Consider the following 26452-nt stretch of genomic DNA (forward strand, 5'->3'; position numbering starts at 1 on the left):
TTGCAACGTTTGTAATATTCCTCGGCAACTTCTGGTAGAGTCTGAAAACGGCTGTAGTTACACTAAGGATTCAACGCAAGTCACAACCTTGATATGTCTAGAATTGCCTTTGCGGTTTTTGATCGCGATAACTTTCGTGGAAATTTCGTTGAAACTTCGTTGACAACCGTGCCCGCAGTAGTCTAAATCTTGTCAACGAAATTAACCGAATTTCAACCTTTTTTATCGATTTTTAACTTTTGTTATCGATCGTTGATTTTTTTTCAACGGGAGTTAAGCGAAATCAGTACTGTATGTGTGTATGTATGTATGGTAACTTGTAAATTCTCACCTCATGATTTTCTTACAATCCATGCCTCGTTGCAATTGCGACACTAACTCTCCCCCCACCCCCCCCAGTCTTTGGTGAGCTTTGAGATTTTTGGACAAAGTCAGCTAGATCTTTCTTCTCCCTTCGTCTATCAACTCCAGGTTTCTCCAAAGGAGAGGCCAACATTTCACAGTATAGTGGCCATTTTAGGCGAAATGAGACACCCACATGTCACTAATGTTAGCAAGTCATTATCCTGTACAGATGCAAGGTTTGGTAAGTTTTTCATTTTTATTATTTTTTTTCTGAACATTTTTTTTTTTAACAAGGAGGGCTTTTCTTTGGAAAAGATGTGTACCCTTCACCTACCCTCACAGACTTCCCATTGTGTCTGATGCGTGCCCTTTATTAGCGGGAGGATTCTTTTCGGTTGTTGTTTACAAGAAAGCATGACACAGACTCACTTTAGAATGCTAATTATAGGAGACAATGTTCATTTGTCTTATGTGATAGAAATGCTTGGGGAGAGGGGGGGGGTGGGAGCATCCAAGAGATTGCAAGTTCTTGTTCAGTATGGAAGCCACCTCGACAATGTGTGATATCACAGTTCCACTTGATGGTGAAGCCTATTCAAAAGATTCTAAAGTGATCCAAGTTTAAAATAGTACAAGGTTGAGATACCACTTAGCACTGTGGTTTGCAGGTTGGTGGTGGGGTTTGGGGGAGTGGTTGGTAGTAGGTGGTGGAGGGGGGGGGATGAAGTTGTTTGGTCTTTGATTTAAACAGTTATGATTCAGTGTGATTGGAATAGTGTTGTGGGATTGCTGACTTCCTGTTTTTTTTTAAAGAGTGGAGTGTGTCTGTAGAGGCAGTTGTGCCACAAATGTTTCCAAACTCTGGAAGTACTATGGACACCTAGCCATATTCAGTAAATCTGTTGTGTGTGATATTGTCATTCAAAATCTTTTGAAAAAGTTTGAAAAGCTCTTTTTTTTGTTTCCAAGATATAGACATTTGAAGTTTTGATCAATCTGGGAAACTCATTAAATATGTGCAAACTATGACGTGGAGTGTTGTGCTCATCAAAATTTCTTGTTTGTCCCCTTCAGAAGTTAACCCTTTATTACAAGCCCAAATATATCATTTGAAGAATGTGATGTTCCTCTTTTTCGATGAAGTCAACAAAATATGGCCTTAGGCCACAAACCTGTGTTCAGTGTCCTTGAAACAAAGGTTGTAAAAACAAATGAATAACATAACAGAAAATAAGGCAGTCACTCCCATTACATCATCAATGTGCATAATTAGCTAATGTTTATTCATAAATGACACTAGAATTAAAAAAAGACTTGTAAAATGGTCAATCTTTGCTGGATGTTGATGGGAGTTACAGCTATTTGTCATGGTTTCTTCTAGTGTTTGGACGGGTTATCCGGGTAGCAGGGTACCCGCCCGACGCAATACTACCCGGTTCCTGATTTATTACCCAAATCCTAAGCAAAATTTTTCCCATTGACTTAGTGTGGTTTTAGGCTACTATATGGTGGAAGATGACAGCAACAACGAAAGTATTCCATGGATATCTTATAACTGCGTCACAAGTTCAGCTAATAAACAGATGGTTAGGTAGATTACCCCACTGACTTAGTGTGGTGTTAGGCTACCATGTGGAAGAAATTGAAAAATTCTCACAATTATTCACAATTAGTTTGAAAGATACTATCAAACTTATTGGTTCAGGACATAATTATTTTCATCCTGCAGAATTACATAGAAGCCGCTGTAGGACCACCGCGACAACGGACGCCCCCGGCAACCTCTACAAGTCGTCCAGAAAGAGAGGTGTAACCAGAAGCAACTCTGACTCCGGCTCTAGGGCCCTAAATGTCCAAAGAGTCAGCGAGAAACTCAATCCGTTCTACTACGAATCGCAACAGGGAAGTCATAAAGATGAGATGGACGGAGAGAAGAGAAGGGAGCATTCTCCCGATATCCCGTCTCCCGTAACCAAACTCTGTAACGATCTGGCGTCCATTTGGCCCGACCGGGGAGAAGGAGGAGTCGGGATGGCTTGGAATGGATCTCTGCTGGAGAAAAATAGATCTAATTCCTTACCGTGCATAAAGCAGTGAGGGGGTGACTGAGGCAAACAAAAAAGATGAGAATCAACAGAGAATCTGAATCCAGACAGGACGCTGGGTTCAAAGGCAAAACGGAAAAGACGAGAATGAACAGAGAATTGGAATCCAGACAGGACGCTCAGAGACGGTTTAAATACACGAAGATACCTCACAGAATCGGCTGGTAGAAAGATCTGACAACCAATGGTGGCTTGCAACAGACTACCATGGTTACGATTCCGAGTTCCTATGTCAAATAGCGCATGTTCTTTGTGTTCCATTATTAACATGAGATAAGATACATCCACCATCTTGTTTACTCAAGCTCATCCAAGATGAGTTGGTAGAGATCGTTTCACATCAACACCATCGCATGCCCACGTTGGCCTCAATTTTTGTTGCAACAAACAAGCAAACTGATGATTAAGCTGTAAAGCACGACCTCTCACAGGTTGGTTGGGTTTCTTTAAAAATAGTTTCTCTGGCAGTTTTTAAGCTTTGCCAGGAGCTTTCAAGAGAGAAGATCAGAGTAGGTTTGGGTTGGTTGGAGTTTAGTAATGGAAAGCTTAAATTGAACTTGAAAGAGAGAACTGACATCATTCTGCATTCTACTTACGTTACTATTACAACTGGAACACTACAAGGTTATTTTACTACTATCTAACACCAAAATCTATAACAATGTTACTTACCCATGACCAAAGTCAAAACAATGTTACTTGTAACCCACTTCAACCAAAGTCAAAACAATGTTACTTGTAACCCACTTCAACCAAAGTCAAAACAATGTTACTAACCAAAGCCAAAATTTTTTTTACCCATAATATAACATATAACAATGTCACAACTGTTTAAATGTAAACTAAGGCCATGCCAAGACTAGATGTTAAGGCATTTAAGTCGTTTTTTACCAACAGTTACGTTTAAAGCAATTTATTGGATTTGAGAGTGCTAGAGTTGGATCAAGCTTTTCCCTTTGGTTAAGTGTTTCATTGAACGGATATTAAGTAAACTTAGTAACCGATTACTGTATTTTGGTTGAAAGAAATTTTTCCGAGGGGGGGGGTGGGGCTTGACTTGGTAGGTGCATTTAATTATGTCCTTTATGCAAGAATGGTGTGTTAGGAAATTGAGATGTACACTGTTTTGATATGAAAACTTGGTTTCTTCCCATTAGCTAGTATTTCGTATTTCATTAATCTCCAGGAAGACCGAATAGCAGGGTAGACACACACTCGACATTATTACAGAAATGAAACACTTCCGATTTCAATCGCAAAAATCTCACCGAGCATTATTCCAAAAAAATTAAAATTAAAAAATTTGGAGAAGTGTTGCAATATGTGTGCCTCTAGTCTACCTTCTCCTTTTTTTCCAGGTCAATGTTAATGCAAGAAAAGAAAACTTTATTTTATTTATTTATTTCACCCTCAAATTTTTCATAAATTTAAATTCAATCAATTTAAATTTGTATAAAAATAAGTCCACAGTTGTTAATTATTGCTACAGAAACAGACATGTTACTGTTGTTTTCTGATGATACTAACATTTGAAGAGCAGAAAACTTTGACAATGTTTCTTTTGCTTAGTTTAAATTTATTTTTTTCTTTCTTTTTGCTTCAAGGGTTATTGACCTGACTTGTTTCTGTGTGAAAGTAAAATATTTTGAATTTACTTTTGTAGGTCCTCTGGGCAATATAAGGAAAGAATAGCTCTTTTGTTTATAATTCATGGCTTCTGGACACATTTATGTCATGGGAGATAGTTACTGTACAGAGAGAAACGTTATTGTATGTAAATATTGTAAGAAAATGTGGTATAATTGTTAATTTTTGCAGAGATACCTTAAGAGAAGTAGGTCGGTGAGGTATTAACTCTTTCAAATTGAACCTGAAATAGAGGAAAGTAAGTTTAGAAGGGTAAAAAAATACTACAAAGATATATGTATATATATATTTAAAAAGGAGGGAAAGATAAAAAATATTTAAAAATTAGAAGAGGAAGTGTTATAGATCGGATATCGAAAAAAATATAATACTTGAAAATTTTCAGATTTTTGTTTTTTTGTTTAGAGTATAATCCATAACTTGAATAATTATAAATCAAACTCCATGATTATTGACACTGACTGCTAGTTGAACTGCCAAGAAAAAAAAAATTTAGGATGCAACTTAGAGACCTTACTGATGTTTAATGTACGTATGTTATACATATATGTATATGATATATACATATATGATATTATACAAATAATGAATGGTTATGAGTGCAATAGTGCAAATATTTCATGAGTTGAAAGATGGAATGTTCCATTCAACGAGGCACAGCCGAGTTGAATGGAACAAATTACATCTTTCAACAAATGAAATAATTGTTCTATTGCACGAATGGAAACCATTCAGTATTTGTTTTATACAACACCTTCAAATTTGGATAGGATTGGACGTAAAATGCACTCATACAACAGATTGTTTGAACAGACAGGTTTCTCTGCTCTCTTACCATTGAAAAAAGTGCTATCAAAAAAGTACAACCCATGGTTCTATTTCATAGAGTGGAATAGAGCGGATTTTGCATGCAATCAACGAGCAATTGACCAATCAAATGACTAGAATACAATTAGGTGTTGTATAAATACATATATATTATGATTGGCACAACGAGAAGTGTCGTGTTGCTTTATACCAATATATATTTTCTTTATACCAACACAGGTTTCCTGATCTTTATATATAAATATATTTGCTTTATGTGTGCCTAATTGCTAGGGGTATTTTATACATTTACACTGTAAGCATGCCTCCTTGCTAGAGCTGTTTTATATACGCTGTATCTGTACCTCCCTGCTAGAGGTATATTATACGTATACACTGTACGTGTGCCTCGCTGCTAGAGGTATAATTTCAAAAAAGTAGGTACACTGGTATGTATGCCTCCTTGCTAGAGAGAGGTATTTCATACATATACACTGGTATGTGTGCCTACCTTTCAAGAGGTCATCTCTAAACTTTTAGAAATATTTTTAACCACAGTGTTAAAGTTAATAATTGAAGTTAATAATTAACAGCTAAAGTTAATTATCAGTATAGCTAATTAACAGCTAATTAACAGCTAAAGTAATAATTAACAGCTGAAGTTAATAATTAACAGCTTATTAATAGCTCAAAGATAACAGTCAAACATTTGATCAGTTTTCAGTATTTCATTCCTGATAATGGTCTAGTGACTGTGACAGCTTTCTGTGACAATTTGACCTCAGAGAAGCCATGTTGCTGTGGTACCCCATGTCACTCGGTGCAACTGAGGTTTAAATACTAATTTGTTGAAATATTGTTTGGATACAAAATTGGCAAATTATATCACTCTCTTGTTTTTTATATCGCCAAAGTGTACAAAGAATCTCCAAATTTAAAATGACTCTCGTCCATATATACAAAGGGTTTAATACCTACCGTCCGTTTTTCGTTCTGTTATTATTTTTTCGTCCTCATTGGTAGGATTTTGCAATTTTTTTTTTTTTTTTGGTTATTTCTTCATGAATACAAAATTTAATTGATTTCAAAACTTGTGCTGTCAATTAGTAGGTGCTTGACATTTTAACTTTATCCTTAAAATGCTTAAAAATATTTTAGGTATTGCAGACAATATTTGGTCTACAAAATTAGTTCCACTTTGAAAAGCAAATATGCCGCTTTTGAATGTGGCATCACTGGATCTCTGTGTCAAGGATTTCCAATTAAAAGATGTATCAAAAGTTAGGGTAGAATATCAAACTAATTGTTGCATAATATTTGCAATAGGTTTTGGTTTGGCAGAAAAGAATTTGCTAAAAAAAAAATCAAAAATCATAGTCTCACATTTAAATGCAGCTGTTTGAAGTTTGACGTTTTTTTTAAATTTTTTTTATAACAAGTCTAAGTATTATTATACAAGTAAGTGGAAAATGGAAAAATGACTGTAAAATTGTTAAAAACATGGGAAAAAAATTGTTAATTCCAAATGAATGTTAATTACTTGGTAAGAATAACATTCTATTTCTAAAAAATGAAAATCACACATTAAAAAATGAATATCAAAGAAGAAGAGAAGGAAATTATAATCCTGTTTTTGACAAGTTTATACAGATAATGAGCAGCTAGGACCTGAACTTCACTAACAATGATATTTGCACGAATACCTCGGTCTAAAGAGTCACAGATTTAATTACAACAACAACAACAAATAATTTCAAAAAACATGATATTAATATTAGCATCTATCCATTAAAAATCGAAATAAAATGGTTCTTTCATACTCATCTGTGGAAAATACCACTGTCAAATATTGGCTGGAGTGGGCATGTTACTAACATGATGTTAGCATGTTAGTCATATTGGTTTAAAGTAAAGGTTGCCGATGGGAGATGGGAATGGTGAACATGTAGCTATAGGTGCAACTGCAAGAGAGGGAGGGGTGTGGGTGTGTGGAAAGAACATGGAACGGGGGAGGGGAGTAGGTGGGGGGGGGGGGGGTAGGTGTGGGGGGTTGGTTTCAATTGAGGTTCAAATCCAGCCGTTGACCGGTGTAATGGCTCTGCTTGACTGAACACTTGAGCAATTTCTAAAAACAAATGTTTTGGGTATCGGCTGGAATGGTAAATTCGAATGAAAGGTGCCATTAGTTTTTCTTACAGATGAAATGAAATGTGTAGGATGTAGGCAGTGTTCTCCTTTGTTATTCCCATAGAATGAAGTTTAAACAAAAGTTCCTTTTTTTTTTTCTTTTTTGGTGTGTCCCTTCAGATGGTATTGATGATTAAACGAGGGATATATTTTCGTAGCTAATATACAAAATTGACCCATGATGATCAAATGCAATGTAGAGACAGTTATTGTCTGTTCGGGATCGTTGTACAAGTGCGTCATCAGATAATTGTAAAGTATATAATAAATAAAAGAAACTTAATTTTGTAAATAAGAAATATAAAGATGTGTTATACGTGTAGATACAAAACAAGGACAGAGTCAGTGTCGACCTTGGTACCCGACACTCAAATATGGCGATTAAAGAAGTTTTGGAGCTGTTCCTTTTGCTTTCATCATTTCTTTTGCGGGGGAGGGGGAAGGGAGAGGGGTTAAATTCGTCAAAAGTCTTGAGTTAATCTATTTGTTTATGATATTGTAGTCGATAGTGATAATTGCATTCTTTTTGAAGCAATGAAAAAAATCATGTCAAAACTACTAAGTTTTTTTCCGGGAAAAAAAACTACTAAGTTTTTTTTCCGGGAAAAAAAGCAACAAATAAATTAATAGTCAAAAAATTAAAAAAGGGGAAAAAATAAGGGGGAAGTCAATTCCTTTATGGTTACATTTATGAATATGATTTTTTACCCTTCACAGCTATGAGGGGTTTGTGTCTCCTTTTAGAGATACAAAAGGTATCTCTCCCCCCCCCCCCCCTTTAAAGGAATTAAAGTGGATTTACTTGCACCCTAATTCTGGGTGTAAGTGCATCAACTTAACCAAGTTTCATGAAGTTACATGAAGTAAGACAAAAGAGGCTGATATATATTATGTTGTTATGTGACATAACTAAATGCCAGTTTTTTAGTTTTTTTTTTTAGTTTGTTTGTTGATTTGTTTGTATTGTTTTTGCTTCTATGCCAATATTTGTGTGACAAAGTTTTTGTTTTCAATTTAATACATACTGAAAACGGACGTTATGACTTAATATGGTTCTCAGTATGTTTCCTTTGTTATGATAATAATTTCTGATAGATTTCCTTGATGTTATTATTTCTTTGTAAATACAATTAATTCACTGTAAAAATTATGTTTATTTTGAATAATTGTTTGCATGAACATAAATGTTCTTCTTTATCTTTTTGTTGTTGAAATATTGCATTTTTTCTAATTGAAAAAAACCCCCATCTGATGCAGAATTTTTGGTGGAGGGGAAGGGGGGGGGGGTTAGTCCAGTAATTGTTGAATAACATTAAAACAAAAATATACAAAGGTTACATACTTCAAAACAAGTTTACTATAACTACTGTTTACATGGTGTTGTCATAGATTTGTTTCAACCTATGTTTTTGAGTAAGCCAATCATGTGACTTGGAATTTGCATGATGAGAGTGGTATGCAGGGGAAGGGAGGAGAGGCAGGAGGTGGGGGTAGATTTATATTGTAAATGTTTTTGGACATCCCATGCCCAATCATACCTACCAAGTTTGAAGTGCTTAGGGTGTGGGAGGAGTTTGCTGCAATAATTGTTTGCACTAATTTGACCTTTCATCAAATGCCCCGTCACGTTTGGTATTAAGTCTGATAGGCCAAATGTGTGTCGAGGATTGCGTCAAGGCCACAATGTTTTTGGTTGTTTAACCTTACACTTTATGATGTCATAACTACAGAAGTACTACATTCCTTGCCCCGGCACACAGCTATGTTGGAAGTCCGTCAGCCTTACGGCTTATAGGAGACATTGGCAGCACATTTGTTGGTTTCCCGAAGGGAAAACTATGGAGGCACTCTGACCCACCGTCCTTGCAAACTTGTGAGGATGACCGCGGATACAAAGTCGTCAATGACTATAACGTCATGGCCGGAATGGCAGGCAGGTAAAGGTGCAGAGGTTACCAAACACAGTAGGCGGAGGAGGGTGGATTGTTGTGCGTTGGCAATTAAAAGAATCCAAATGGAATGAGGGCGGTATTCAAGTACTTAGCATGCATAGACTCCGGATGTGTGACCTGATTAATTCACTTTGGCTTCGGCTTTGAGTACGACGTTTCTGTATGCTGCCATTCTGGACGAATCTAACCCTAATGGTAATTACCGACTTTGCGATTCGTGTGATAGTTATTGCTGACTTTGCAATCCGAGTTCCACCTCGCAATTTTGCAAGGACGGTAAGAGTGACTCCATAGTTTTCCCTTTCGGTAAACCAAAAAGTGAGGGGCAAACAATTTCGACTTTGTTCGAAAGTTCAAGAGCAAAAAGGGGAGGTATATATGACACGGTACATTTATCGTAAATGAATGTCTGGCGACATTTTTGCTATATATACAGGATTTGAACGGAAAACAATTAAATTAAATTTCATAAACATGCTCGCAACATACACATTGACGCATAGTAACTGTCCAGAGAATGATATCTTTCGTTAAGTTTGAATATGGTCTTAGATACATATCTATATCATAGCAAGGTTGAAGCCAAACTTCAGAAATAATTTATGTTAGAGCATGTGATCTATTATACCTGCACACCAATCCTGTCTTACATGTAGGATTTAGCAAAGCCGATTAATTAAGTCAGACTCGCTCTCCTAACTTTCTCCGCATTTAACTTACCATGTAACATTGGAAATAAAGCCAGTGTTTCCGTTGGAGCGCCCAAAAATCTCCGAAAAAGTAGTTTGTATTCTTCTGTATAGGACATTATTCCTACTTGACTATGATAGTTAATTTACGTAAATAGCGCCACCATTGTGGCTTGTACCGTATTTTGTCTGCATCGTGTTTGGCAATTTGGCGCCAAAAGAGATCAATTTGAGGTGACTCGTTAAAAAGGTTTCAGCATCTTCGCTTCTGTTGGTGTGGGGTTTGGGAGAGTTGTATTTGAAAGTTTTGCACTGAAAGCGTTTTCATCCCAAACTAATTGGACGTCTTTTTTTTCCAAATGGGAGCATTCCTCTTCCCCTTTCTCCTGCATGCTTCTCCAAATATTTTCATTTACTGTCCGTTCCCCTTTTCACATCTGTTCCCTCCCTCTGTCCTTGTCCCCCCCCCCTTAGTCCCTGCTCTCTTCTTGTTTCTTCTGCTCTCAGGTCATTCCCACTATTCCTCTGTTCCTTCACTGATATCCTTCCTAATCCCACGCTTCTCCCCCACGTCTCCATGCTCTTCATTGCTTTCAAATATATTTTACTTCACCTTCGTCTGCCCTCCGTTCCCCTCCAAACTGTTTCGTTTTCAGTCTTCGGTGCTCGATGTAAAGGACATACATGTATATAGTCAGGTGACATAGCAAATTTAACGTTACCGGCCGGACAAAAGTACCAAATTTGGCATGGAGTTTCTTTTCGACCTGTCTATTGATTTTATCCGTGGAACCCACTTGATCGGTTCCGATTTTCCAAGATGGCGGCCAAAATCCAAGATGGCCGCCAGAAAAAAAGGAAATGTCAAATCTGGCTGTAAAAATCGGAGATGAACAAATGAGGGGTAAATTCAGGTGTTTCCGGGGTCACTGAAACATGATGGTCATGGCATGTTGCTTGTGTAACCCACTTCCAAGATGGCGGCCAAAATTCAAGATGGCCGCCAGAAAAAAGGAAATGTCATATATCTGGCTGTAAAAATAGGATATGAACAAATGAGGGGTCAATTAAGGTGTTTCCGGGCTCACTGAAACAGATGATGGTCATGGTATGTTGCTTGGGCCACCCACTTCCAAGATGGCGGCCAGAATCCAAGATTGCCGCCCGAAAAAAAAGAAGAAATTTCATATATATTCATTCTCCAGACCCCCTGTGCCCTTTACTGATCGGGACCATCAAACCTTCCGTCCTCAAACGTGTAAATGAAACCGGGCTAGCACCCTGACTATATGTTATGGCTGGTATTCTAATTGTGTCACTTTGGCTCAGGAAGCCACTTAGGACTTATTGGGGAACTTTGAGGTGTGATCGACTGTGGATAGACACTGTCGCAAAGCCCGTTATTATATGGGAGTTACGAGTGTCATGTAAGACTGATTACATTGAGTCAACTATATAATAGGGTAACTTGAGGGAAAACCGACCAGATGTGAATACCGACTCATCGGGAGATTTTGTACGATTGTGCACCCTTTATAAACACAACGTCAATTGTGCGAACAACACACGCTAAGTCAGGTCACTAGTCATCTGAGGTATTTAGGTCGTTCTTTTCGAACCTGTACTCCAGGGCTGCTGTTAGCGAGGATCTGCATGAAGACTTGTTGTCTGGTAAAGACAAGCCCCCCCCCCTCCCTTAGAGTAAAAATGATAGCTTGGGTTCGAATCTCTCCGTTGGTGAGCTCTGAACAGCGGTAGCAGCGATGAAGAAGTCTCCCGGTCCCGATGGCCTCCCTGCTGAGTTCTATAGGACCTTCTGGAGGTTCTCGGTGGGGACTTGAGAGACGTGTTCGCTACCGCTTTGCAGTTGAATTACATGAGCCAAAAACAGAGGGCTGGAAATATTGTTCTCCTCCCAAAGTCGGGAGACCCTCCTAATAGGCGTCCAATAACGCTGTTAAATGTGGACTACAAAATCCTGGCCAAAGCATTAGGAAATCGCTTAGCGGATGTGATGCCGGATATTGTGGGTCCTCTCCAGACTTTGCTGTGCGAGGCAAGTGTATTCAACATAACCTCTGGTTGATGAGAGACTTGATCGAGTTTGTTAAAGTTCGTGATTTGCCATGTGCACTGGTCTCCTTGGACCAGGAGAAGTCCTTTGACATGGTAGATCACGACTTTCTGTTCAGATCGTTAGAGTCCTTCGGATTGAACTCAGTGTTATTTGTTGGGTCTCCTTACTATATAAGGACGTCACGAGCATGGTCACTGTTAACGGATTTACTTCTGGTCCCTTCCCGGTTCGAAGGGGAGTCCGTCAGGGTTGTCCCCTCTCCCCGTTGTTGTATGTTCTCTTCAGCGAAACGCTCAGTACGCTCAGTACGCTCAGTACGCTTCAGCGAAAACGCTCAGTTTGGCAAGTATTTGGCGCCAAAAGAGATCAATTTGAGGTGAATCGTTAAAAAGGTTTCGGCATCTTCGCTTCTGTTGGTTTGGAGTTTGGGAGAGTGGTATTTGGGAGTTTTGCACTGAAAGCGTTTTCATCCTAAACAAATTGGACGTCATGTTTTTCAAATGGTAGCATTCCTCTTCCCCTTTCTCCTGCATGCTTCTCCAAATATTTTCATTTACTGTCCGTTCCCCTTTTCACATCTGTTCCCTCCCTCTGTCCTTGCCCCCCCCCCCTTAGTCCCTGCTCTCTTCTTGTTTCTTCTGCTCTCAGGTCATTCCCACTATTCCTCTCAGTGTTCCGTCACTGATCCCCTTCCTAATCCCACGCTTCTCCCCCGCGTCTCCATGCTCTTCATTGCTTTCAAATATACTTTACTTCACCTTCGTCTGCCCTCCGTTCCCCTCCAAACTGTTTCGTTTTCAGTCTTCGGTGCCCGATGTAAAGGACATACATGTATAGGACATTATCCCTCCATAACTATGATACTTAATTTACGTAAATAGCGCCCCCATTTTTGGCTTGTACCGTATTTTGTCTGTATCGTGTTTGGCAAGTATTTGGAGCCAAAAGAAATCAGTTTGAGGTGAATCGTTAAAAAAGGTTTCAGCATCTTCGCTTCTGTTGGTTTGGAGTTTGGGAGAGTGGTATTTGGAAGTTTTGTACTGAAAGCGTTTTCATCCCAAACTAATTGGACGCCTTTTTTTCAAATGGGAGCATTCCTCTTCCCCTTTCTCCTGCAAGCTTTTCCAAATATTCCCATCTATTCCCCGTTCCCCTTTTCGCATCTGTTCCCTCCCTCTGTCCTTGTCCCTCCCCCACCCCCTTAGTCCCTGCTATCTTCTTGTTTCTTCTGCTCTCAGGTCATTCCTACTATTCCTCTGTTCCTTCACTGATCCCCTTCCTAATCCCACGCTTTTCCCCGCGTCTCCATGCCCTTCATTGCTTTCAAATATATTTTACTTCACCTTCGTCTGCCCTCCATTCCCCTCCAAACTGTTTCGTTTACAGTCTTCGGTGCCCGATGTAAAGGACATACATACATAAAGTCGTTTCTGAAAACCTAGACAATCCAAAAGGTGTTAAGTAAGGTTCATGGAAAAGTCTCTCTGCAAGTGGCTTTACTGTAGCAAATTTGATGACTAAGTTACATATTTTTTTTTGACTTGCTCAAAGTTCAAGCAATCAAAAGTCGTCACCTTAATCCATTGAGTTATTTGACATGTTAAGAATTAAGATCATTGAAGTGGAGACGGCAACTGTTTAAAGTTAACTCCTGCTTACAAAAGAGGATTGAAACCGTCCAAATACAACTATTCTTGTCTTCACACGTTTCACGTGACGCGTCAGTGAACACACGATCATGTGGGTCAAATTGGTGGAAAAGTTGCTGTTTTTGTAACGAGCGCCATCTTAATAAAAGTTAAGATCATTGAGGTGGAGCCAAGTGTTGAAAAATAAATTTCCGCTTACAAAAGAGGATTAAAAACCAATTACATATTCTTTACTTTACACGTTTCACGTGACGCGTCAGTGAACATACGATCATGTGGGTCAAATTGGTGGAAAAGTCGCTGTTTTTGTAACGAGCGCCATCTTAATAAAAGTTAAGATCATTGAGGCGGAGCCAAGTGTTGAAAAATAAACTTCCGCTTACAAAAGAGGATTGAAAACCAAATACAACTATTCTTGTCTTCACACGTTTCACGTGACGCGTCAGTGAACACACGATCATGTGGGTCAAGTTGGTAGAAAAGTTGCTGTTTTTGTAAAGAGCGCCATCTTAATAAAAGTTAAGATCATTGAGGTGGAGCCAAGTGTTGAAAAATAAACTTCCGCTTACAAAAGAGGATTGAAAACCAAATACACATATTCTTTTCTTTACACGTTTCACGTGACGCGTCAGTGAACATACGACAATGTGGGTGCAATTTGTGGGGAAAGTCGCTGTTTTTGTAACGAGCGCCATCTTGAAGAATTAAGATCATGGAGGTGGAGACAAGTGTTGAAAAATAACACTCGCTTACAAAAGAGGATTGGAAACCAAGCTCACATTTTTCTTCTGCTTTTCTTCAAACATATGCAAGACTTTGCATGAACCTCTAGCAAGACCAACGAGACGGTACTCCAACGAAAAACAACTTTAATGCAATGAACATTTAATTGTTGGACGCGTAAAGGATCATGAAATAAGGCTAATATTGGGTACGGAGCAACCCTTACATTGAAAGGGGCATGAATAATTGATTCGGTTTACAGCTTGTGGAAATTCAAGTTCATGTTAGACGCAGTGATTTAAGAAATGTCTATACGAATTATTAATATCTCCACAACGTACAGGTTTTAGTTTGCGGGTCTATAGGCTGTTTATTGCTTAGAATAACCCTACTCCACATATAGGGTTATACTACTCGTGATGTTTTTTTGTTTTTTTCTGGTTTAGCCAGTGGTCTATCAGTTTCCCCCTTTTGAACTCACTTTTCTTAATTGTCTTAACGTTTAACAAACTCCTTTATCGGCATACGACATCATTCCATTGCAGTCATATATTAAGCAGTACAGCATTGCAAACAACTCACTCTTTCTAAGTTTCAATACGTCACAATAGAACCGACTTAGAAACTACTTTGATGAGGTTTGAACTTGGATGATTCATGGTATCAGAAGGTGTCGATTTGTCCGGCTAAGTTCGAGGAAACAGTTACACCTTACATGGCGTTTTACAAACATATAGCACAGCATTAACAGTTAATATATCACAGCAGTGACGATGCATAAATAGTATAATAATCGGTGGAACTGCTGTGGTTTGTTCGCCGGATGAAAGTGTAAAGTGAAAAGCCAAGTATGGCGAGACCACTGGACCGAAACTATTGACATCGAAATGTCAATCAAAGGAATGACAAAAAGACGAACAACACACAAAGTAGCGGGAAGGAAAGGGTTGCGTGTTCAAATTATGCAGTAGCCTACTTTTTCGAACTAGTATTACGCTATGGGAAATTCAGTAGTGTTTGGTGAAATGAAAAAAAAAAAATTGTCGATTTAGGTAAACCAATGAAAATGAAGGTATCACGAAGGGAGCGGTGGGGGAAGGGGAGGTGGGAGGTGGCAGGGGGGGGGGGTTCAATAGTCTCCATGTATCATTTTATCTTGTGAAATAAAGCGAAAATTACGCTTTCCTTCAATCTAAACCAAAGCCCTATCTGTTTATTCGACTATGAAGCGTTACATCTAGTTACTGTCATGTTCATACAACTGAGATAATATTAAAATTACCCCTCCCCCTCCCCCTCCCCCCACAACAAATATGTAGCTCCTTTAGCTGAGTACAGTTTCTTGGCAAACAGTGTATACGGTATATATACTAATGTTTATTAAAATGTATATGAAGCTACTATGACGAGTGTCTTTGTATATCGAAATATAAAGGATTAAGTGATCAACAACCCCGCCATCTCGACCCCACCCCCCCCCACACACACCATAGACTTTCATTGTACTATAGAATGTACCGGTGCTTTGATAGATAGACACTTATTCAGCCAATGATCAGATAAATGGATATTGGGAATTGTGTGATCAACTACAATTTTATTTTTTGTACTTTTATGGTAGCTAGGGGTTTGAAAAGACAAAATCGCCCAAAACCCCCAAACTAACAAAATCTACGTCAATAGATATGTTATGTGAAATTATACCCTATAGTGTTGAAACCTTTAGCAAGGTCACACAATTTCGAATAACCCTAACGGTGGCTTAAGTTATCGTGTATACTGTATATGCAATTATCACACCATATCGTCTATTCATATCGTCTGTTGTTATTTCACAGGACTCCACCCTTAGTGATATAACCAACCACAGGCTAGTATTCAGTTTGTTTGACGTCATCAAAACAATTTCAGAGTAAGCATATACTGTAGTTAATTATACCATGCATATCATGCATGACTTGGTATATTTGTTTTTTGTTTTTTTGGGCGCTTTTCATTGGTTACTGCACAGGAACCCAATTTATGACAAGTTGTGTATTCATGCAACGTGCTATCTACCGTAGGCAAGGGGACTGCGTAACACCAATAGTAAGCATATACTGTAGTTATTATACCATGCATATCATGCATGACTTGGTATCTTTGTTTGGTTTTTTTTTTGGGCGCTTTTCATTGGTTGCTGTACAGGAACCCAATTTATGGCAAGTTGTGTATCCATGCATGCAACGTGCTATCTACCGTAGGCAAGGGGACTGCGTAACACAATAGTGTATTTAGAACTGAGAACCCCACCTACAAGTAAAGGGTCATATTTCTGAACGCACGACTGAACAGTATCTTATCTAGTGCCAGAAATATGCTGAGAAAAATCAACCCAACCAAACAATGGAACGAATATTTCATTGTTGGCGATCATCAAAGTGTTGCATGCGGCAGACAATATGCACGTTAACTCAGTCATTGGACCATGAAACCTTTTCACAAACGGGATTTTGGTTGAATCAGTCAACTGCAAGATCAAGGCCGGAATTCAGTCACCGTACTTTGTTAAGAAAGACAAAATATTGCAAAAACACACGGTTCTGGTTCTTGATTCCTTTATGGCCTCAAAAGTACCCACAAGTTCAAGGTTACATACTGTACACGATATTGTGAGGCATGATATCTGTATATGCGCTACCCAATCTTCAGTTGTTGTCGATTTGATGTAATTTATAACAGTAATATAATATAATATTATATCATATAATAAGTATATCATTCACATTAGAGCCCTGATATTAAACCAAATCATTATCTTGACCAGTGGCGGATTTTTTCCCGCTTTTTTTTTTACCTGCGCAAAGGGTCTGCGCAAGTAGGAGGTATCCCCTCCACCTTTGGGAAATTTCTGTATATGATTGACTCTTGAAGTAAACTTTAGCCCAAGATTGTTTCCACTTCTTGTTCCCCTTATATAATATCATCGATTTCTTCATTCTTTGGGAAATGTTTGGCGGACCTTCCTAAAAACTGTAGGCGTCTCTAAATAGATATCGTCACTTGGAATACTGTAATGGCCTGCGGCTTATGTCGATTGAAATCAGTCATTAGCCAAATGGACTGTATAATCTGAACTAACATTCGGTTTATTGCGAAAATGTACATTTCCATGGGAGGGTCCATACTGTTACAAGTACCAGGGAATTAAAGAGTACCGTACCGATAAAGTCCAATAATGCTACCATTAGTAGTATCCAGTTTTTCAAGAAAAAAGAAATTGAAATGGTTTGGGAGAATTGGGGGAGGGGTTATCCGAAGATAGGGGGGAGACGGAATATATGTACACACACACACACACACACATATATATATATATGTATATATATATATATATATATATATATATATATATATATATATATATATATATATATATATATATATATATAAATATATATATACAAACGGATAGTGTGCAATTGCTTGTCCCTTCCAATCCCCGCTATGTTTTTACCCTTTTAAATGGACTCTCCGGTGTCTGATAAAAAGCGTTATGTCTTAAATAACGTAAGTTATAATGCAGTAGATGGGTACATACAAGGATAAACTTGAGGCAGTTTTGGACCACAGATCATTTGTACGTAACACACTCAGTAACAATTTAGAATTAGCAAAATAGTTATATGAATAACTGCAGCAATTGGTTATTAAGTTAAATATTTGAATAGGACCATTGTATCAACACGTATTGCAGTCAGGGCGTATCCTGTTTTAATGAATAACCTTATGATAATCGTTAGTGCGTCATATGACCTCGAAACGTTGACTTATTGGTGGTAACTATCTGTGGATTTAAACCAGTATTTCTTGTATTGAGAACACACGTCACACGTCATATGCATTGTCACAAGTCACACCAAGGTATGGCTGTATCTTGTTTGCTGACGTGCGATCTTGTAGACCATGGTGAAATGTCTCACGAAGGCGTATCTATCACTTTAAATTGACTTCGCCCTTCTTCTTCTGCTGATCCAGGCTATACAACAGGCGCGGATGCAGGTGGGACTGAACACCCATGCACCCCTCCTTGTTTTGGCAACAGTACACACAAACACACAAAATATCAGAAGTAGTTATTAACACAACCTTGCGGGTAGACCTAATTATTAGACCAAGTTTATAGCATGCATATGCACCAGAATGCACCCTTGCCGTTTAAGAATAATTTAATAAAAATGGGGACCCCAGATTGATCGTGACCAACCCCTCCCTTATGAAACTCCTTTAACCGCCCATGGTCTACAATATTTATTATTGGGATTATCTGGCCGGAATGTAGGATACATGTGTGGGAATGTGGGAAATACATAGTTATGACCGTGTTTGGTGCCACATGCATGGGGATAAAGGTTACGATGGTTATACAATATGGTAATATAGACTACAATATTGAGTACATCTGAGGATGTGGGAAATACATATTATGACCATTCATGGGTATATGTGATTGGGATATATGCTGGGATCAAGTGAGTTGGTGCATACTTCAATGATAGTGTCCTTTGTAAAGTGCTGTGTAAAATGCCTGTCGTGTACGGAACGTAAGTGGCAACGATGTTAGTAAGGTCTTTGCATAGGAAGCAAAGTTGGATGTGACTGTGTTTGATTTTTTATCAGGTACCATGATATAGGTTTACAAAAGTTGTACTCGTAATTGAAACCTTTGTCTATGCATTTTTCTCTTTTCGCTCCTGAGGTCATGAAAACTTGACCATCACGAGAGTTAGTATAGGTCTATTACATCATTCAGTACTCCATTCCAATATTTATCTTGTGTAAATCCCACATGTAAGCAACAGTAAGCAACAGGCGGATTGGCCTACCGGATAACCGACCCGGACCCATTACGCCTATGGGCCCGAGGCACGGAATACCCTACCAGGCTGAGATGCCGAAGTCGCCGAAATTGCCGAAGTCGCCGAATTCCTGTTGGTCGCGAAAGGTGGAGCTAGTTTCGTCCGACGGCAAAGCCGTTTATAGGGAGAGTTGTGATAACTCATAATTCGCCGCCATCTTGTATCCATTGAGAGATTTCGTGTATTTGATACATGTGGTAGGTCTGTTCTACGCTGGTACATTAAGGCAATATCTCAACTCTGAACTTGAGAGAAACCGTCATGATGGGTGCAAGAGTATTCGAATGTGGGTAATTGGTCATTGGTGGGAGACCGTGGCGGGTCAGTGACGTGCGCAAAGGGGAGTTCCTGGTGGTGGGTGGGGGTGGGGGGGTGCTCCCACCTGTGACCGTCAGTCGGTGGAAAATGCTTTAGTCGGAAGAGTTTTGCATTCAGCAGGGAAGAATTGGACCACTACTACGAGTAGCCTCCCCGTCCTCTCCTTTTATAACCTCACACAAAGTATTCTTGGCAAGAACTTGCGTTTAGGCATACTTATAAAGACCTAATTTACAGTCTATATGCGCCACATAATGCACCATTTGACCTCTAACTTGTTGCTCAGTATAAGTACCCAAAATCCTCTACAGGTGTCTTCTTCATTGACCAAAATTCAGTCCCCCTCCCCCCTCCCCCTCCCCCTCCTCTATAATGTTCTTCATTCGCCTCTAGCCCTTCCAAATAATTTCAACCCCTACCTTCATGAGTCGGGGGAACTGTGCCACCGTCCCTCCCTGTCCCCACCCTTCCCACACACCACTTTAGTCATGTACACTACACTGTGGTGGGTGTCTTGTAACTCCAACCACAACCCTTTCCTTTTCCCCTTGATCAGAACTCGTGAGCCTTGTAACACAGGAGGTGTGTTTCGATCTCCTGACACCCGCTTCCGACGATTCCAATATAAGTATTTATTTACACATATAAGTTCATACAATAATGTAATGGCAGCGGGAAGGGGTGACCTCATTTTGGTAGAAACATGACTTATAAGTTCGGTTGGTTGGTGGAATGGGAGACATGTCTACTTGGGTTACTACCGTACTGTTGCTGTTATATCACTAAACAAATTCCAAATGGGGCAATGACAAATGTCAGGTGGGGAAGGGTTAGAGTGCTTCCAGTAGATGTTCACCCTTTAATGGAATAAATTCAGTAGACAACATCAAATATTGAGTCGGTATGATGACCAGAAATTCTAGCTGCCTATTATCACAGGAGAGAAGAGGTGGGAGGGTAGGGGAGGGGTGGGGAATGGTGCAGAAGGGAAGCGAGAGGTGGGACGGATATATATATATATATATACACATATATATATATACATATTCTATGCCGCTTCTCATAATTACGGCTCTGCTCGACGGGCGCCCATTGTCATTGATCCGGTTGGGTCATTGAGTCGATTCCAACTTCAATACGCCAGTCCCCGCCTGGCACAGGCTATTGGCTGCATACGTTATCTTAATACATAGGAATACGGTGGAACGCACACATTTTACAATAATACATTTGTATTCGAACGTCAGCATATGTATAGATAGTTGAGGCAAGTGATATTGTTGTGCTATTTAAAATATCTGAATATTGAGTCGGTATGATGACCAGAAATTCTAGCTGCCTATTATCACAGGAGGGAAGAGGTGGGAGGGTAGGGGAGGGGTGGGGAATGGTGCAGAAGGGAAGCGAGAGGTGGGACGGATATATATATATATATATATATATATATATATATATATATATATATATATATATATATATATATATATATATATATTCTATGCCGCTTATCGTAATTACGGCTCTGCCCGACGGGCGCCCATTGTCATTGATCCGGTTGGGTCATTGAGTCGATTCCAACTTCTATAAGCCAGTCCCCACCTGGCACTGCTATTGGCTGCATACGTTATCTTAATACACAGGAATACGGTGGAACGTACACATTTTACAATAATACATTTGTATTCGAACGTTAGTATATGTATAGATAGTTGAGGCAAGTGATATTGTTGTGCTACTTAAAATATCTGAATAAAGTAAAGCCAAAAAATCAGTACATCAGGTATTGAAATCTGATGATTTTTAAATTCGAATTAGATCATATGTTTTTGAGATGAATCATTAAAAAGATGACATCTAAGTCGAAGAGCTCAGAAGACATAACATCAGTGGTTCTTCAAGTTAGACATCAGTTTCAGACAATTTCAGACAAATCCTTTTGGTGTCTAACCGAAAAAACGAATTATCATTGCCTGTTATATTTAAATACAAAACCCTTATTACGACGCTATGAAAGTGTCATAATCACCACAATCACCACATATTAATAATAAAATGTTTTCGTCATGCAATGTATGTACATGTTACATCAGTGGATACAGGGGCGGACTGGGTCTTCAAACCAGCCCGGGCATTTGTCACCTAGACCGGGTCATTATTCATTGATATGTTACTTACAAAGTGATCGCCGTCCTGGGGGAGGGGTTTAATGGGGTGTCCCCCTCCCCATTGAGTTTTGGAAGTTATGGACTGCCTAGATGCAAAATAGTGCTATATTTCTCAAGTTTGAAGGTTACAATAATCCTTTAAAATAGTCCCAAAAATAATTTTACAGATTCAACACTTGATTAAAGTGAGAAAGTTAAGAACGTAAACAAAATAGACAAAAATATATGTTTTAGACTGGATTTGATTAAGTTTTTCAAGCATTTAAAAAGTGTTTCTACACAGCCCGTCTGTACTCTATTAACTACTGTGAAAATGGGCTGTAATTTTTACCAGGCTCCTTAGCCCACCGGCCCACCTGCCCACTGGCCCACCGGGCATTGCCCAAAATGGCCGTGTGGCCAGTCCGCCACTGAGTGGATAGTATTCTGTGTAAAAACAAAACTATAATATAGCATAGTTTGGGGATTGGGTTTAAAAATCTTCAATGTCACTTCAGAGTATATATCAATATGGACCAATATGGATGAACAACTTCATTGTATATATATATATATATATATATATATATATATATATATATATATATATATATATATATATATATATATATTGCACGTTGCTGCAAGCTATAACAGTAGTATGGGCTGTACCATATCGACACTGGTACAACGTTTAATAAAGAAAAAAAAACAATTGCACTGAAATTCAAGCACTCATAATGGTCAAATTAAAATCGTGACCTTTCTTGATTCTTCGTCAAATTAATTGATTTAAGTTAGAAAAAAACAACCACAAGAGGGGGGGGGGGGGGGCGTAGAAGGAACGAAAGCAAGATTGTATTGATGTGGTTACGGTGCTATTCGATATGGTAGGCCTAATCAACGGTATCAAAAGTATACCATAGAGGAATGGATGCAAGCTTATGCGGTCAAGTTTAATTTTAACATCTATCAAAAAAAAAAGATGAATTACTATTGTACTAATATATTACAGTATATCGATGTCTTTATAAATTGCTGTTTTTTTTGGGTGGGTATACACGTGACGTATATACCAAAGCACACAAGTATTTTGTAACGTGTATATATGTCTTTGCCTACAGTACTTACGTCATAATTGGTTAGGCTGTAAGATCACTTGCGTATCAGGGTTAACACTCTCTATGCTTTAAGACAACATACTTCCCCCTCTCCTAATTAAGCTTTGCGGGCAAAAACTGAAACTAGGCAGTTGTTAAGTCTAGCCTGGAAGTGTTGAACGAAACCCCTAGACCTTGGGGCCGATGCCTCATAGGCACTAGCTTCAATCATGCCTATAGTTCAATGCGACACTGGATGGAACCAAGCAATTGCACAAGGGATTGGGTGGGGGAAGGACGGGGAGGGTCGACATCTCCTAGATAAATGTGGTTTGGCTTACTTCTTGTCGGTACAAAATATGCAAACAGATCTGGTGGGTTACTCTGTGATTGGAGCGAAGAATGGGGACTAGATTTGATTTGTCTCCTTGGCGATTACCTCATAACGTTCGCCGCACCCATAGGTATTAAAAGGAGAACGCTTGATATAAACTCCACGTCATACATAATCCTCAATAGAGAATGATTCTGAATTCAAATATAGACATATCTGTATGACCCACCGAACCATATATAGTGTAGCCTTTACCCTAAACTTACCATTCATTTAGCCCAGTCATCTTTGCATGTAGTATAAGAACATCCACCATTATGGTGAGATACTCTGAGAGGATTCGATCAAATATTCATAAAGTATATAAAATCATGTATGAAACAACATTTTGTCGACAGTTTACCGCCCCCCCCCCCTCCCCACAGAATATATATATATATATATATATATATATATATATATATAATTGAAAATATAATTGATATATATATATATATATATATATATATATATATATATATATATATATATATATATATATATATATATATATATATATATAATTGAAATCGTACACCCTTGTTTGTTATTCGTTGTGACTGCGTATTTGGTATTAAATCAATATGAAGAGAAAAAGCAAGCGAAAAAATAAAACGGCGGCCAATCAGAAGAATCCCGTGGTAGACAAAAGCTTCGTCTGAAACTGTGCAACTGTTCTAATGAGTCTATTCTTCCTATTCAAAATTGTAATCTTTTCTTGTTGAATGAACCGAATCTATCGTGACTGGTTATTTAATAGAAGTTCGTTTATTTTTGGATTTGAAAAGAAACAATAAGGCAGGTTGAAAACTTCTGCAGGATAATAGTCAACGAATCTTAAACATAAGGTAAAGCAGTAACCTTTACAGAGTAAACTCTTTGTTCAAAGTTACACCCATGCAGTATTGCTGGTATTATCTGTTTTGAAGACTTTACAATGTGAGGCCACTATATGGTTAACTTAAACATTCCATTTGAATTGTTGCAAAACGAAACGAAAATACCTAGGATTTTTCTCCTAATTAATAATAATATTTTTTTTTAAACATTGCATCACCACAGACAACCTTTTGGTAGAGTATAGTTGTAACAGTGTATATCTCATTGTAAGGTCAAGTCAGTTATAAATCTTTTTAAAGAGATCTTGAACAAAACACTAAACAAAAGGACTTACTGCTTACTTCAATAAGAATAATATTCTATCTCGCTCAATTCGCTTTTCTTTCAATTTTAAGTGCAATATAGCTCAATTTGACTTCACCCAACTACTACTCCTCACCCCCCCCCCAATTACCCCACGACCTGTGCAACCCTCATAGTGAACATGTATATATATATATATATATATATATATATATATATGTATATATATATATGTGTGTGTGTGCGTATGCGTGTGCGTGTATATGTGTGTGTGTGTAATGGACTAGCCCTGTAGCAATATTACAGTCACGTTATAAATCGAACCCATAACTTTTAAAGATAAACATCTGGATCGTTGTACAATCCTTCTTTTCTTAAAGAAGGGTTTTAACGTCATGCATGTCGTAGTTAACACCTTCGTGATAGGTTGTATTGAATTGGTTTCTAGGTGTGACTGATAACATACACATATTTTTGTTTTTACAAGTTCACCCTTTTTCGTAAAAAGGGAATACCACAAAAATTTTAGCCATATGATCACAAAGGCTTGCCTTCGTAAACAAGTTCGCTACCAAATTCATTACCAAAAGGCTTCATTCACTTAACCCAATGAAGCATACAGCAGTTCCAACTGCAGTCATGGTTGTATGCACCCAATAATGGGTATATATGGGGGTATACAGACATCGTACACTGAGCCTATATACTAAACTGAAGGAATAGAGCTTATTAGTTTGACACTATTGAGAATCAGTACAATATGCACGTAATTGGTAGGGGTTTATTAGGCTAACAACACGGTGTGAAATAAATGCTGGTTCAAAGGATTTTGTTTATAGTGGAATATGATTGGTTAACCAAAAAAAGAAAGCCATCCTACCTCAAAATGGAAGAAAAGGTAAGCCCACATGTTGCCCAGATACACCAGATACAAATAGAAAATAAGCAACATTGTATATCTTCTGTATGGAATCTCGATGATGATGATGATGATGATGATGATGATAATGATGATGATGATGATGATGATGATGATGATGATGATGATGATGATGATGATGGTGATGATGATGATGATGATGATGATGATGATGATGATGATGATGATGATGATGATGATGATGATGATGATAATGATGATGATGATGATGATGATGATGATGATGATGATGATGATGATGATGATGATGATGATGATAATGATGATGACGGCGATGATGATTATGACGATGATGATGACGATGACGATGACGACGATGATGATGACGATGACGATGACGATGACGATGACGATGACGATGACGATGACGATGACGATGACGATGACGATGACGATGACGATGATGATGATGATGATGATGATGATGATGATGATGATGATGATGATGATGATGATGATGATGATGATGATGATGATGATGATGATGATGATGATGATGATGATGATGATGATGATGATGATGATGATGATGATGATGATGATGACTGGTAGGTCACTAGTTTCCAACCTGTACACTTTCTAAGACCAATAACAGGTGCATGCTATGCTCCAGCCCGTTCTCGCGTCCGTTTCTGCCAACCGCGAATGTGCTTGCCACTGAATTTTTCATGCTCGAGGATCTATCCGATACAAACGTCTTGGACATTTCTCCAAACAGGGGCGTGAACTAGTATCAATCTAAAGCGTTGCCGCGGGCGTTCTCTGGGCAGTACAACAAGGGGTACATTAGGCTGTACATACTATTTGGGGACTAGCCTCTACCTACCTATATACATACGATACGTTCACAAGAGAGACACAACTGCTTGCTAACATGCATTGTTACTTATTTCATCTTTGTATGCTTAGCTACCAAAGACGCTCGGTCCAAGGAAGGGTAGGTCTATACCTACCATAGAGGGCAGTACACCAAGGCTAGCATACTTCCGCCTACTAACACTCGGCAACCATCCATCGATTTGCAGAATCATAGTCGAAAGGTCACTTGACTTTGCAAGCATTTTGTATGGTACCAATACCATTACGACGAGTGCATGGGCCAATGGAAGAAGACAAATGATAAAAGAACAAAAAGGCTGAAAGGAATGGCGGAATTTCTATTCTTCACGTTGAGGTCACAGATTTTGGGGGTTCGTCGTTATTGATTAACTATCCGATGGATAATTGATTTCCATGGATAAACGTATTTTTGCCTGAATTTTCACACAAAGAAGGTTGAAAATATTTCAATTTGAAAATAACTTAACTACATACACACATCCCACCCCCCCCCCCACCACCCAACCCACCTTCCT

At 38.5% G+C, this 26452-nt stretch overlaps 1 protein-coding gene across 1 annotated transcript in view; it reads left to right on the forward strand.

The window, feature by feature from the left end:
• LOC139978974 (dual specificity testis-specific protein kinase 2-like) overlaps positions 1–6275 on the forward strand; it is a 33227-nt gene extending 26952 nt beyond the window's left edge. The window contains exons 9-10 of the mRNA XM_071989594.1: positions 472–586; positions 2075–6275. Of these exons, the coding sequence (XP_071845695.1) occupies positions 472–586; positions 2075–2442 (483 nt within the window). The 3' untranslated portion in view covers positions 2443–6275. The remainder of the gene's footprint in view (positions 1–471; positions 587–2074) is intronic.
• Positions 6276–26452: the final 20177 nt, after the last annotated feature.

This window comes from Apostichopus japonicus, chromosome 2, assembly GCF_037975245.1.
Source record: "Apostichopus japonicus isolate 1M-3 chromosome 2, ASM3797524v1, whole genome shotgun sequence".
In the NCBI taxonomy this organism is placed as follows: Eukaryota; Metazoa; Echinodermata; class Holothuroidea; order Aspidochirotida; family Stichopodidae; genus Apostichopus; species Apostichopus japonicus.